Source organism: Pelophylax lessonae (assembly GCF_965119305.1).
Source record: "Pelophylax lessonae genome assembly, chromosome: 4".
Lineage (NCBI taxonomy): Eukaryota > Metazoa > Chordata > Amphibia > Anura > Ranidae > Pelophylax > Pelophylax lessonae.
Genome location: NC_138771.1, coordinates 480,171,535 through 480,185,230, shown reverse-complemented (window position 1 = coordinate 480,185,230; position 13,696 = coordinate 480,171,535). Strand labels below are relative to the sequence as shown.

At 40.4% G+C, this 13,696-nt stretch overlaps 1 protein-coding gene across 1 annotated transcript in view; it reads right to left on the bottom strand.

Annotated features, from left to right (window-relative positions):
* The window catches only part of ANO2 (anoctamin 2), a 373,778-nt gene that overhangs the window by 134,806 nt on the left and 225,276 nt on the right, over nucleotides 1–13,696 (bottom strand). The window contains exons 16-18 of the mRNA XM_082255012.1: nucleotides 12,048–12,159; nucleotides 6,899–6,956; nucleotides 6,076–6,176 (exon numbers count right to left, since the gene is read on the bottom strand). Coding sequence (XP_082111138.1) covers nucleotides 6,076–6,176; nucleotides 6,899–6,956; nucleotides 12,048–12,159 — 271 coding nt within the window. The remainder of the gene's footprint in view (nucleotides 1–6,075; nucleotides 6,177–6,898; nucleotides 6,957–12,047; nucleotides 12,160–13,696) is intronic.

Genomic DNA, 13,696 nt, shown 5'->3' with positions numbered 1-13,696 from the left:
TAGGGCTAGACTATTTATGTAATCGGACCTATATTTTATACTCAAGTGTTCTCTGAAAACCCATTTCTGAAGGGAAATTTATCTTGTTCATGAATTCTCTTCTCTGACCCCCTCTTCTAAAGAAACATGTTTGACCCGTGATAAACACATCCCACACCCACTCACCTTTACTTACATCTCAAGCTGCTTGTAAATCACTTACTTAGTGCATGCGTTCTTTGTCATTCCTAAATCCTAATATGAGTAATATAAGTGAATTGATATACCCAAGTGGGAATTCAGCTTGCAGCATTTTCCAATATACTTTTGTTGTTCTTGGAGCCTAAGTCTATGCAAATATTGACTTTCAGAAAGTCAGTATTTGTATAGGAATAACTGCAGGCTTTAGCAGGAGTGTGCAAATAACACCCAGGGCAGGTACAGTCTGGCATTTTATGGTTCCTATTACTCACCCCAAGCTTCTCCTGAAATGTTTTGGTCCCGGTTTACTGTAAGTATGATTGATAACGCTGTCCTTAGAAACTTACCAGAAGGAAGATGGAGCTGAGATGGGCAAAGTGGAGTGGAGCAACATATTAAAGTCAGTGACCAACACCATTGTAGGTAGGACACAAAAAAAGCTTACTCCTACTTAGTGCCAGCAGAAAAATGGCGGACACTCAAGCAATTATGGATGTGTGTGCCCCCTGGGTTCTTGGGCCCTTTTGGAAAAGACAGATTTCTTTAATTTACACAGCATGCTTGAATAGCAGATTCTGACTGCCTTTTGATGGGAATAAAAGGGAGGTGTAAAATGTGAATTTAAGGCTTTGTCTCTTGTAAAGTTTGTCCAGTGATCCAGTTTGATATAATGCCTACTGGGAGATAACTTGATATGTTACTTTAAGGTGCACCACGTGCAAAAAACTGTATTCTTTGTTATGGAACCTGGCTTCACTAAAGGTTGAAAAAAAAAAAAAAAGATTGTCCAGTGACAGCCAGTCCAGCTAAGCAGATCTAATATTTTTAACAAGCCAGGTGAAACTGCCTTATAGAAAACCTTATGAGAGTAGTACATGACCAAACTATGTTTGGGAAACTTTACTTTCAGCTACAGAGATACTTAAAAGCTCAAAACTGACTATGAGACTAAAGTGAACAGCATATATTGTATTTGAAATCCACATATGACTCATGAACAATTGGCTGAAGATCACTGATCTAGAGAAAATACTTGGTCATGCTCCAGTTATCTGAATTACTTCAGTTACCCACTTGCCGACCGCTCACATTGAGGGTACTGCGGCAAAGTGGCTCGTTATCGTCCAGCGACATAAACCTACGTTGCTGGACTCCTCCCCTTCTCGGCGGCGCGCTCGAGCCGCCGAAGGCTCGCTCCCGCTGTATTCAGACATAGCGGGAGTTGGGTCAGGGGAGGAGAGGTGGTGATCACCGCCGCTCTTCCCCGATCGTCAGGGATCGAGTGAGGAAATCCACCCACTTGTGTAAACAAAGCGGGCGGATCTCCTATGTGACAGGCAGGGACAGATCACAGGATTCAGCATAGCTGAACCTGCGATCTGTGTCTGTGTCACACAGTCCCCTCCTCCCACACACATAAGTAAGCACCAGGCATACATTTAACCCCTTGATCACCAATAAAGTTAACCCCTTCCCTGCCAGTGTCATTATTACAGTAACAGTGCATATTTATAGCACTGATTACTGTAGTAATGTCACTGGTACCCCAAAAGTGTCAAGAAAAATCAGTTAGGGGTCCGATCTGTCCGCCACAATGTCGCAGTCCCGCAAAAAAAATAATCGCAGATCGCCGCCATTACTAGTTAAAAAAAAAAAAAAACAATAAAAATGACATAAATTTCCCATAGTTAGTAGCTGCGATAACTTTTGCGCAAACCAATCAAAATACGTTTTTTTGCATTTTTTTTACCAAACATATGTAGCAGAAAACAAATTGGCCTAAAATGTTAAAAAATTTAGATTTTTACATTTTTGGGGGGGGGGGGGATTTCATATAAAAAAATGTGAAAAATATTGATATTTTTTCAAAATTGTCGCTCTTTTTATGTTTATAGCGCAAAAAGTAAAAATCGCACAGGTGATCAAATACCACCAAAAGAAAGCTCTATTTGTGGGGAAAAAAGGACATAAATTTAATTTGGGTACAGAGTCGCACGACCGCGCAATTGTCCGTTAAAATAATGCAGTGCCGAATGGCAAAATATGGCCTGGTCAGGAATGGGGTAAAATCTTCCGGTCTTAAAGCGGTTAAAAATACGCTCATTGAGAATTTTTTTGTCAAAGACATGTAGCTAAATACATTTTTGCCTAAATATATGACAAAAATTGAATAGATTGGATATTTTTTAACTGTCAAGTAGAAAATGTAAATTTTTTCGCAAAATTTTCCCTCTTTTTCTATTAATATCGCAAAAAATGAAAAGCGCAGAGGTGATCAAATACCCCCAAAAGAAAGCTCTGTTTATGGGAAGAAAAGGACGTAAATTTTGTTTGGGTGCGGCGTTGCATGTCCGCGCAATTTTCAGTTAAAGTCGCACAGTGCCAAGTTGCAAAAAGTGGCCTGGACGTAAAGCAGGAAAATCCTCCGGTGATAAAGTGGTTAAAGGGGATAAACAGAATTCTTTACAATTCTTACTACATGGCAGAACATATGTATTAATAAAATAACCATCATAGGGCATCACCCCAAATCAGTGACCTGACTTCAATATCAACAATTAGAGCGATTAGAGGAGAAGCGTTTTAACCTCAGGCAACGTGGGGGGTTCTTTACTGTTAGGGCTACAAGATTGTGGAATTGTCTACCACAAGAGGTGGTTTCTGCGGGTAGTATGGTGACTTTCAAAAGACTCTTAGACTTACATCTCAAGGATCAGGAGATAAAGGGCTATGTTAGATGATTACAGTCACACACACCTACACAGGTTGAACTGGATGGACTATTGTCTTTATTCAACCTCACCTACTATGTAACTATGTAACTATGTAACAAAGCTGCCATTTGTACTTATTTCTGTGTGGTCACTATGTGAACCTAGAAAGAAACACTTGACTTTAGTCAAAGAAGTAGTTAAAAAAATAGTAATTAAAAAAAAAAAAAAAAATTAAAAAAATAGTAAGGTATTTCTAAAAAAGTAAACATACACTTAAAGGAATCTTTTTAGCCTTCGGTAGTCATTTACAGTGAACCTACAGTAAAAATGCAAGCCCGGCTGGACAGATCAGGCCTACCTCCATCAGCCTGAGTAGCTACTTTAAAGTGATTGTAATGGTTAAGATTTTTTTCTTTTTTATAACAAACATGTTATACCTACCTGCTCTGTGCAATAGTATTGCACAGAGCAGCCCTGAACCTCCTCTTCTGGGGTCCCCAGCCGGTGCTCTTGACTCCTGCCTGTGCACCACCATAGGAAGTCACTTCCTTTGGGAACAGACACACACACAGCTGAACTTGGTCCCTGTCCCCTGCTCTCTGCTCACAGAATTTGATTGACTGTGGCTGGAGGCTAGAAATGGGCACAGGGCTGGATTGAGTGAGAACTCAGGCGAGTACAGTGGGGATCGAAAGTTTGGGCACCCCAGGTAAAAATGTGTATTATTGTGCATAAAGAAGCCAAGGAAAGATGGAAAAATCTCCAAAAGGCATCAAATTACAGATTAGACATTCTTATAATATGTCAACAAAAGTTAGATTTTATTTCCATCATTTACACTTTCAAAATAACAGAAAACAAAAAAATGGCTTCTGCAAAAGTTTGGCCAGCCTGCAGAGTTAATATCTTGTACTGCCCCCTCTGGCAAGTATCACAGCTTGTAAGCTTGATGTAATCCCCCGTGGATTTTGAGGTGTGTTTAGGATCATTATCCATTTGTAGAAGCCATCCTCTCTTTAACTTCAGCTTTTTCACAGAAGGCATCACAGAAGTTACCATCCAAAATTTCAGCAAATTTTATTGAATCCATTTTTCCTTGAGATGTTCCCTGTGCCACTGGCTGCAATACAACCCCAAAGCATGATTGATCCACCCCCATGCTTAACAGTTGGACAGAGGTTCTTTTCATTAAATTCTGTGCCCCTTCTCCAAACTTACCTTTGCTCATTCCGGCCAAAAAGTTAAATTTTAACCTCATCGGTCCACAGAACTTGTTTTCAAAATGCATCAGGCTTGTCTATATGTTCATTTCCAAAGTTCAAACACTGATTTTTGTGGTGAGGACGTAGAAGAGGTTTTCTTCTGACAACTCTTCCATGAAGACCATATTTGTACAAGTATCTCTTTATAGTGGAATAGTGTACCACAACTCCAGTGTCTGCCAGATCTTTCTGGAGGGATCATGAGGTCCAACGGGGGTTTTGACTGTCTGATATTTTTCTTGGCCTTCCAGATCTTGCTTTAACTTCCACTGTTCCTGATGACTGCCATTTCTTAATTACATTCCGAACAGAGGATATTGACATCTGAAAACGCTTTGCTATCTTCTTATAGCCTTCTCCAGCTTTGTGAGCGTCAACTATTTTCAGTTTTCTAGACAACTGCTTAGAAGATCCCATGGTGCTGATTGTTGGGGCAAGGTCAGATGAGTCTGGGCATTTAAAACCTTTGAGATTGACATCACCTGGTCTTCCTAGACAATGATTGAGAACAATCCATGACACTGGCAGGTCTCAGCCTTGCAAAGGGGGCAGTGAATGCTATAAATTCTGCAGGGTGCCCAAACTTTTGTAGACGCCATTTTTTTGTTTTCTGTAATTTTGAAAGTGTCAATGATGGAAATAAAATCTAACTTTTGTTGACATATTATAAGAATGTCTAATCTGTAATTTGATGCCTTTTGGAGATTTTTCCATCTTTCCCTGGCTTTTTTATGCACATTAATACAAATTTTATTCCTGGGGTGCCCAAACTTTCGATCACCACTGTATAAGGTGTGTGTGTGTGGGGGGGGGATGAGGGGCAATACAAATACTGGGATATTTTTTACCTTAATGCAGGGAATTAATTAAGGTACAAAAAATGTCACAGCTTTAGAACCAGTTTAAAGGCAAAAAAAAAAAAAACTGTAGGGAAAAGTTATAAAATATAAGGAACACCTTAACCCTGGCTTTGGTGGGTCATCCTTCTTATCGTTTCCTGGCAAAATCCCAAGTAATGATCAATATGTCAAACCTCCTGGCTCCTGCACTATGCTGGAGTGCCATCTCCTAATATTTTGTGTACCTTCCCAAAGATTGTAATGGGAGGATAATAACATCACCCCCTGCAGTGCAGAGGCTGGGGGAAAGATAGGTATGTGTATTCATTTTATTTCCCTATTGTTCTTTTTTATTTTACAGCAGCCATTCACGTTGTGGGACCAACCTTGCAAGGCCTGCTTTAAAGCCCATTGCATCCTTCAAAACCACCCTTAAATGTACCATAAATTCAATTTCTCACTATGTTTGGCATGCTATTCCACTGTATACAGTTTTCTCAAGCAAAATATTATTTTGTGAATCTGTTGTCTTACCTAGGATCCTGCCAGCAACAGCACTTCAGACTGCTGCAGACTGACAACCCTAATCTAATGGCTGCCACGTGTGCTCCTTCAGTTGGCTGTTGGGCTGCCTATCAGGTCCATCATATAGAGAGCTCAAGACCTAGCTGAAGAAGTTTGCATGGCAGGCTGACAATACTACTAATAATTTCAAGGCAGTGGCTTAGCGTTGTCAGTCTGGACCTGCAAATGCAATTACTGGCAGGATCTCCAAGTTGGAAACTTTGAAACAGATTCACAAAAACTATCAAAAAAAACATGAATACTGAAAAATAGATTTAGGTATTACATACATTTTAATTCGCCTTCCCTATTGTCTCCAATGCATTTGCCACAATTGCAAATTTCACCCAAATGTAGTTTTTTACCCAAATTGAAAACTCTTAATTACACTTTTCCACTTGTAAATTTCTAAATATGTGAAGTCTTAAGATTCTTCGAATGGATGACAACCTTACTGTTGTTTTCTGCTCTGATACCCAAGCTAAAAGAATATTATACAATTTTTAGGGTACTCACGGTATTGCAATCTCGAACAAGTTGTTCTGTATCAGTTGTTTCCCCAACATGATGATACTGAGTTGAATGCAGAGCTCCATCAGACATCCTCCCGGAGCACACTACAAGCAAAAACAGTTCATGAAATGTATGGGTAATATTCTTTACCTGTCTTTACTTCCGTTAACTTCAGTGACTGCACAAGGTGGGTTTTCCTGGAGATGTATCAGTGAGCCCAACTCAAATCTAAAGTATTTGAAGTACCCACTACTAAAGTAGGCAGAAATGAGTAACCTAATCCAGCAGATTTGGCACTTTACTAAATTTTTAACACGTCACTTAGTATCTATATGCAAGATTTGATTCTTTCTATTGATGGGGGCTAACAAAAATATTTTGAGCACTGTTTTCGGAAGTCAAGCAGGTAAGTACACAGATAAAATACCATTTAAAGAAACTGTATTTCTGTCCATCCATTGGCTGGGATTTACCTAGTCTCCTCATATAGGAGATTTAGGTGGAACTCCCCACTTACATAACATAGTGGTGTCCTCTCTGCACCTACAGCCTTTTGATTGAACAGTGAAGGGCAGCAGCAGAACATTGAGAACATCACTCGTCTTTCTCCTCCTAAGAGTATAGTCCTTGTCAAAACATTTGCATGCAGCACATCTAATTGGAACCAGTTCTGTCCCTCCTTCTCCCTGTCTGTGTGCTGCAAGATGCTGGTACCAAAATGTAGGTACAAAAGCTAGTAACTGTTAATGATGTAATACTTTATATATTATATATCTGCCCGGAGTTCAGTTCTAGATGTGGGATATGCATTAGCTGTGTAACTTACCTCTTCCACTCTGTAATCATTGAAAATGTAGTTGTAGCTGCCAGGTCTTCCAACAAACCTAGTTGAAAAGGGACAAAATGTTGTTAGACAAATTCTGTTAAATATTCAGGATGTGTGGCTATGGCATCAGATTTTGTGAGTGTTTTTTTTTTTTTTTCGAAAGCTAGCCAGTTAACAAGACACAAGATAGGTGAGCTGGGGGGACAAGAAAAATAAGGTTCTAGAGAAAGCAGGTCCCAGATGAGTAATCGGATTCAGCAAAATTGGAATTTTACTAATTTATCAACTTATTATACATAAATGTGGGCATTTTTTTGTACCGTATTATACTATTGTCCTGCAGCAAGAGTATGAATACCTTGTGCAACACAGTGAGCAGCAGCCTTACATGCCCCCTACCCAGTGCTCCATTCAAGAGTGCATACATTCCCTGAGCAGCTCTGTACTCAGCAGTGGTGCAGATCTCCAGAGTTATGCCAAGACATTGTATTTTAACGCCAGCTGCAGCACAATAGTACGCTAAAAATAAAAAAGATGCAAGCACCGTTTATGCAGCTTGACTGCATTACAAACATAAAAAAGGCTTAAACTGGACTTTAACGGCAATCTTACTCATGTGAAGATCTATCTTTCACAGAAGTCACAGCCTGGGGATATGTCTCGGTTAACCAAACTACCTGTTTCACTAGCCTGTGAGTCCTGCATATATGAAGAATCCACTAGAGGGTGCTTGATGTTATTTTTGTTGCCTACATTCTCTAAGAAGTCTTTTTCATTGCTGGGAATGCTTGGAGACCCATGAAAAGCTGAGCTCCCTGCCTGTTGAGCCCAGGCTGGGAATATGTGTTATGTCTCACTTTAATGGGGTACTGGACAGCAGGGAAGACCAGCCAGATGACACAAGCCTATGACAGTCCTCCATCAAAATGCATACTATCAATTTAAAATTCAAACCACAAAGCACCATAGCTCATCAATCAATGTAAAGAAAATACATTAGGCAGCAATATATTTTAATAAACAGTAATGCGGGTTTTGAGCCTTATTAACAATGGCGAGCATTCAAACTGACAGCTGCATATCCTGAGAACCTGCAGGGGAAAAGGTATAAAGCTCTGTGATACATTCCAGTGACTAGCAGGGGGATAGAACAGAAAATGAATTTCACCCATGAAAACTGGTCCCTGCAGGGTCATATATAATCACTGGACCACTTCTACTACAATACTTCACATTAATGGTTAACCAGTGACAATGCAGAACTATAAATGGTGCTTTTTTTTTCTCAGTCATGTGTTTCCTCTGTCCTCTGTGAGCTCCATCTATTTCAAAACCATACCTATGAATTTGTAATATATACATTTTAGTTTGTGAAGGAATTTTTAATATAATTTAATATAGAATCAAATGTGACCATCAAAAAAATAATTTAACTAGTCAATGAAGACAAAAAAATGTTGTAAATAACATTAATGATAGAGAAACCTCAAAAACGTTAATGTTGCTTGCGACATACATACTGGCCGGGGTGGATTTACTAAGGACAAATAGACTGTGCACTTTGCAAGTGCAGTTGCACTCTTTTTTTTAGTAAATTTATGGATGTTCTCCCTGAGCCTACATGGCTTTCTTCTGGGTATTCTGGTTTCCTCCCACACTCCAAAAAGACATGCTGGTGGGTTAATTGGCTCCTGTCTGAATTGGCCCTAGTATGTGTTTATAATAGGGATGGGCCGAACACCCCCCTGTTCGGTTCGCACCAGAACATGTTGAACAGGGAAAAAGTTCTAGCAAACATGCTAACTCCATTAAAGTTTATGGAACACAAACATGAAAAATCAAAAGTCCAAATTCTAAAGGCTTATATGCACGTTATTGCCATAAAAAGTGTATGGGGACATGGGTACTGCCCTGGGGGATATGTATCAATGCAAACATTTTATTTTAAAACAATCGTTTTTAAAGGAGCAGTGATTTTATTGATGCCTAAAGTGAAACAAAATAATGAAAAATTACTTTAAATATCGTGCCTGGGGTCCCCTTAGTCTGCCTGTAAAGTAGCGCATCTGAGCGATGTATGGAGCCTGCTGCAGCAATACTGACATTTCTAAAGGGAAAAAATGTAATTTAAACTTGCTCATGGCTGTAATGTATTGCCGACTCTCGGCAATACAGATTTTAAAAAATGAAAAAAAAAAACGGCGTAGGGGGTCGCCCCTCCAAAATCCATACCAGACACCTATCCGAGCAAGCAGCCTGGCAGGTCAGAAAAGGAGAGGGATGTGCACGCTGCCCCCCCTCCTGAACCATACAAGGTCACATGCCCTCAACATGGAAGGGTGGGTGCTTTGGGGCAGGGGGCTCCCGACAACCCTGGGCTGTGGTTGTGGGGGCTTATTGGAATCTGGAAGACCCCTTTAACAAGGGGGCCCCCAGATCCCAACACCTCCCCTATGTGAATGGGTATCGGATACATCGTACCCGTACCCATTCACCAAAAAAGTGTAAAAAAGTAAAAACCACAGGAAACAGTTTTTGACAAGTTCTTTATTAAGAAGAAAACAGAAAAAAAAATAGTGTCCCTTGATGTAAATCTATCATCAATCAGGATTCCCGCCGATGCAAAAAATAGAAAAATTGCAAAAAACGCTTCGCCTAAGAGACTACTCCCCGTATACCTGATCAGCTATGACAGTTCCTTTATAGGCAAGGGGCGGGCCACACAGATACATCACCTGGTAGCACTTCCTCTTTCTGACGTCACGAATGGGTAGGGGTATAATGTACCCAATACCCATTCACAAAGGGGGGGGGCAGAATCTGGGGGCACCCTTGTCTGGGGGACCCCACCCACAGACCCCCCACAACCACAGACAGAGTTGTCGGGAAGAGGCCCTTGCCCACATCAACATCGGGACAAGGTGCTTTGAAGGGCAAGCGACCTGGTAGGGTTCAGGAGGGGGGAGCTGCTCGCTCATCCCCACCCTTTCGTGGCCTGCCAGGCTGCATGCTCGGATAAGGGACTGGTATGGATTTTGGGCGGAACCCCATGCCATTTTTTTTTTTTTTTTTAATTTTGGCGTGGAGTTTCCTTTAAAATCTTTACCAGACTCAAAGGGCCTGGTATGGATTTTGGGATTGGACTCCACGCCATTGTTTTTTTTTTTAATTTTGTCATAGAGTTCCCCTTAAAATCTATACCAGACCCAAAGGGCCTGGTATAAATTTTGGAGGGGACCCCATGCCATTTTTTTTCTCCTTAACCACCTAAATACATGTCACTTTCACCCCCTTCCTGCCCAGACCAATTTTCAGTTTTCAGTGCTCATTGGCATCTATGGGAAATCTTGGTTAGCTTGACATCCTACTGCTCCCTGTCTTTAACATTGGCATCTATGGAAAATATTAGTCAGCTTGACATGGCACTGCTCACAAACCATAATTGGCAGGGACACCAAACTTGGGGAGCACCGACAGGGGAACCAGGACTACAAAATACCCATACATTTTAAAAGCAGGGTATGCCTGTACACTACACTGACTGCACTAAACTGACTGAACACACTATCCACTAACTATCTGCCTAATCTCTATTGTCATACACTATACACGGCTGCAGTGTAAGCAGCAGCCTTATATAGTGTGGGGCGTGGACTTAGCCCCCGAGCAATGATTGGCCAAAGGCACATCATGGCTCTGACAGTAAATTGTGCTGTGATTGGCCAAAGCATACAGGTCAGGTGCATGCTTTGGCCAGTCATCAGCAATCAATGCAATGCAAGAGCGCAGTGCATTACGGGGCGCTCATCGCCAAGCAGCCTTTTTGTTTGTGTGTTCAGAAAACACACGGCCAGCTGATGTTCGAATAGACCTTATGTTCGACACATAGCCCATTACTAGTATATATGCATGTTAGTTAGGGACCTTAGATTGTAAGTTCCTAGAAGGCGAGGACTGATGTGAATGTACAATATATATGTAAAGAGCGGCATTAATTGATGGCGCTATATAAGTACCGGTAATAAATAAATAAATAATAAATGTGGTAAAGCTTCACTTCATAAATAATACCCAATCTGGCGCAAGGAAAAAAAAGCATTTTTGCTTGCACATGATTGGATAATGGAGATCAGAGCTTTATCACATTTACTAAGCTCTGAGGAAAATTAGTGCAATTACACTTGCAGAGTGCACAGTCTGTTTGCCTTTAGTAAATCAACCCCACTTTATAGTCTTTATTGTATAGTATAGATCTATTTTTAGAATGCACACCCATGTTAGCCAAGACCAAAAGTTGTAGATTTTGATATTAAAGTTTTTTTTTCCTTTGCCTTTTAGCCCCAATGAGAGGGGGTTTGAGCCCCACCCCCAAAGAAAGTGGCTGTCAATTTTAGGTCATGAAAAAAAATTCTTACTGGACTTACCTAAGAATTGTAGTGTCTTCATCCTTCTAATGTTTTATTGACTGGTTAGGGACTCTTTGGGATAACCCAGTTGAGAACTGCCTCTAGAAATGTGATACTGACTTCTGCCTTCAGTCTACCCTGGGGGCCAGCACCCAGCAACACATTCTGTAAGAAGAGGTGTGTGCTGACAGCGTATGCTGCTCTAAGTTTTATAATTTACTTTTACCCAGAAGTTTATTAATTAAGTAATATAATAGTCACCTGCTGTAATTTTTTTACGATCATTATCACTGTATGTATAGAAACACTATGTAGTTCACTTATTTCTTAAAAAAGTGAAGCAAATGTGTTTAACCCTGAAAGTTTTAATGCTTTTATACCATGCTGCTCCCTGCCAATTGAAATGAGACAAAAAGTGGGAGTGTCTGCCTTTTAAGCAATGAGGGGGAAGAGAAGGGAAGTAGATAGGGCTTACAGAAGTAACAAAACTTATGGTGGGTTTTGACAAAGTGTTGATGATCAATACTCCAAAGAGAAGGGAAGAGGTGGGACAGTGGCATAGGGTCTGCACCTTCCTTGGGACCATGTGATCACATAACAAAACAACAGTGTGTAGATTCCAACGTCGTAACGACAAATAACATGCATTACTTTACAGTTCATTTGGAAAGATAAAATTAGATGGGGTGTTAAGCTGTTTGGATGGGTTTGCACTTAAAAAAATACTGAAACAGATAACTTACCTTCCTTTGAAAAAGGCAACATAGAAAATTGAGGCATAGGAGTTTACAAACTTCAGAAGAAATGCCTTGAGAATCAACCGTTCTTCAAAGGTTTTTTCTGTTTTAGGTACCTCTGGAAAAAGCACAGGAATGGCCCTTTTTCAGTGAAAAGCATGGACATATATTGCAACAAAGCTTGAATAAAACAACAGTATACAGTAACATGCTACTTTAGCTTACCTACAGTATACACCACCCACTATTGATGCTTCCTACATTTCCAGCACTACCAAGTAACTCAAGGTGGACAAATGGGGAGGTGGATAACAGAGGTATACAAAAAACAAAAATTTAAAGGCAACTAATGGCCACTTTAAAATATGTCCTTAATTCGTCTTCTGCTCAACAGAGCTCAGCACACATATAGAACCAATGTGGCCTTTAGTTCTAAGAGAAATGCTTGGCCTGTTTAAAAAAATGCATTCCCCTAATTCACAGTTATTGCAACTGGCCATAACTTTTACCCAGAATTTAAGGTTGCCAAAATGTGAGGAGGAGAAAATAAAGATGAAGAAGTACTACATTCAAGATCTTCTGTTCTGCCAGTAACATTGGGCTGCCCAACCCCATTTAGTTTATTAGCACGGAACCCAAACACGATTAGATAGCCTACTCCGAGCAAGGCTTCCACTACCCACTATCTTTTGCTATGCACTGCAACAGCCAACAGAACAACAGAGTAAGCGAGTAGTGTAAAATATTCTCTGTTGGCTCTTGTGTTTACAAATCATAGCAGCAATAGGGGGAGCTATCCAGTTCTGTGCTGGTCATGTTCTGATGAAGATCTAGATGGGGGCTGGCGGCACGTGGCATTCCTACCCCATCCCCACATGACAACACTGTGCCCAGGGCAACTGCCCCTTTTCCATCCCCTTCCCCTTTGTCCCAGCCATGTACAGTGTGACATTGCCCCCTCTTCATCTGAGAGTGTATAATTATTGTTTTTTCTGGCCCATCTTCCCCTCTACCTCCCTACATAAACTTTGTTTGTAACAACTACTAAAGGATAAAAGATAAATGCTACAAAGTGTCCCATAAGTGACAGCTCTGTGTTTGCTGGGGCTGTTGACATCACATCTAAGCAACCGTCTCAGTGTTTCTGAATGTCTACACAAGGGAGAAAATTACAGGTAAACAACATGGCTGAACTAAATTCACAGCATCAAGTGATCTGGTGACAGTGTTTTTTTAAACTGACACTTCCAGTGTTGAGATCCAAACAATACATACTACAATCTTTGGGTACCTGTGAACATCTGTGAATATCTTTATAATTAACAGATCTAACTAAAACTAGATGAATCATGCAAAACCTGCTACTGTCTGTGGATGCCCTCAGGTGCCAGATGACTAGGTCACCCAATTGCCCAGAAATGTTTTGCAATCCATATGTGATCGCCTGTTTCCCCTGCAATCCTCAATAAATGAATATGAGAGCAGAGAAACATTATACAGTGTGTTGATTTGTATGAGCATACCACTTAACTATTTACAAGTAATGCCACAATTTTTTGGATTCCTTCCCATCAATTTAGAAAACCTTGTTAATAATATATATGTTCTTTGTTTCCAATTAAGGTTAACTTCAACTGAGTAGTATGCCATGAAAG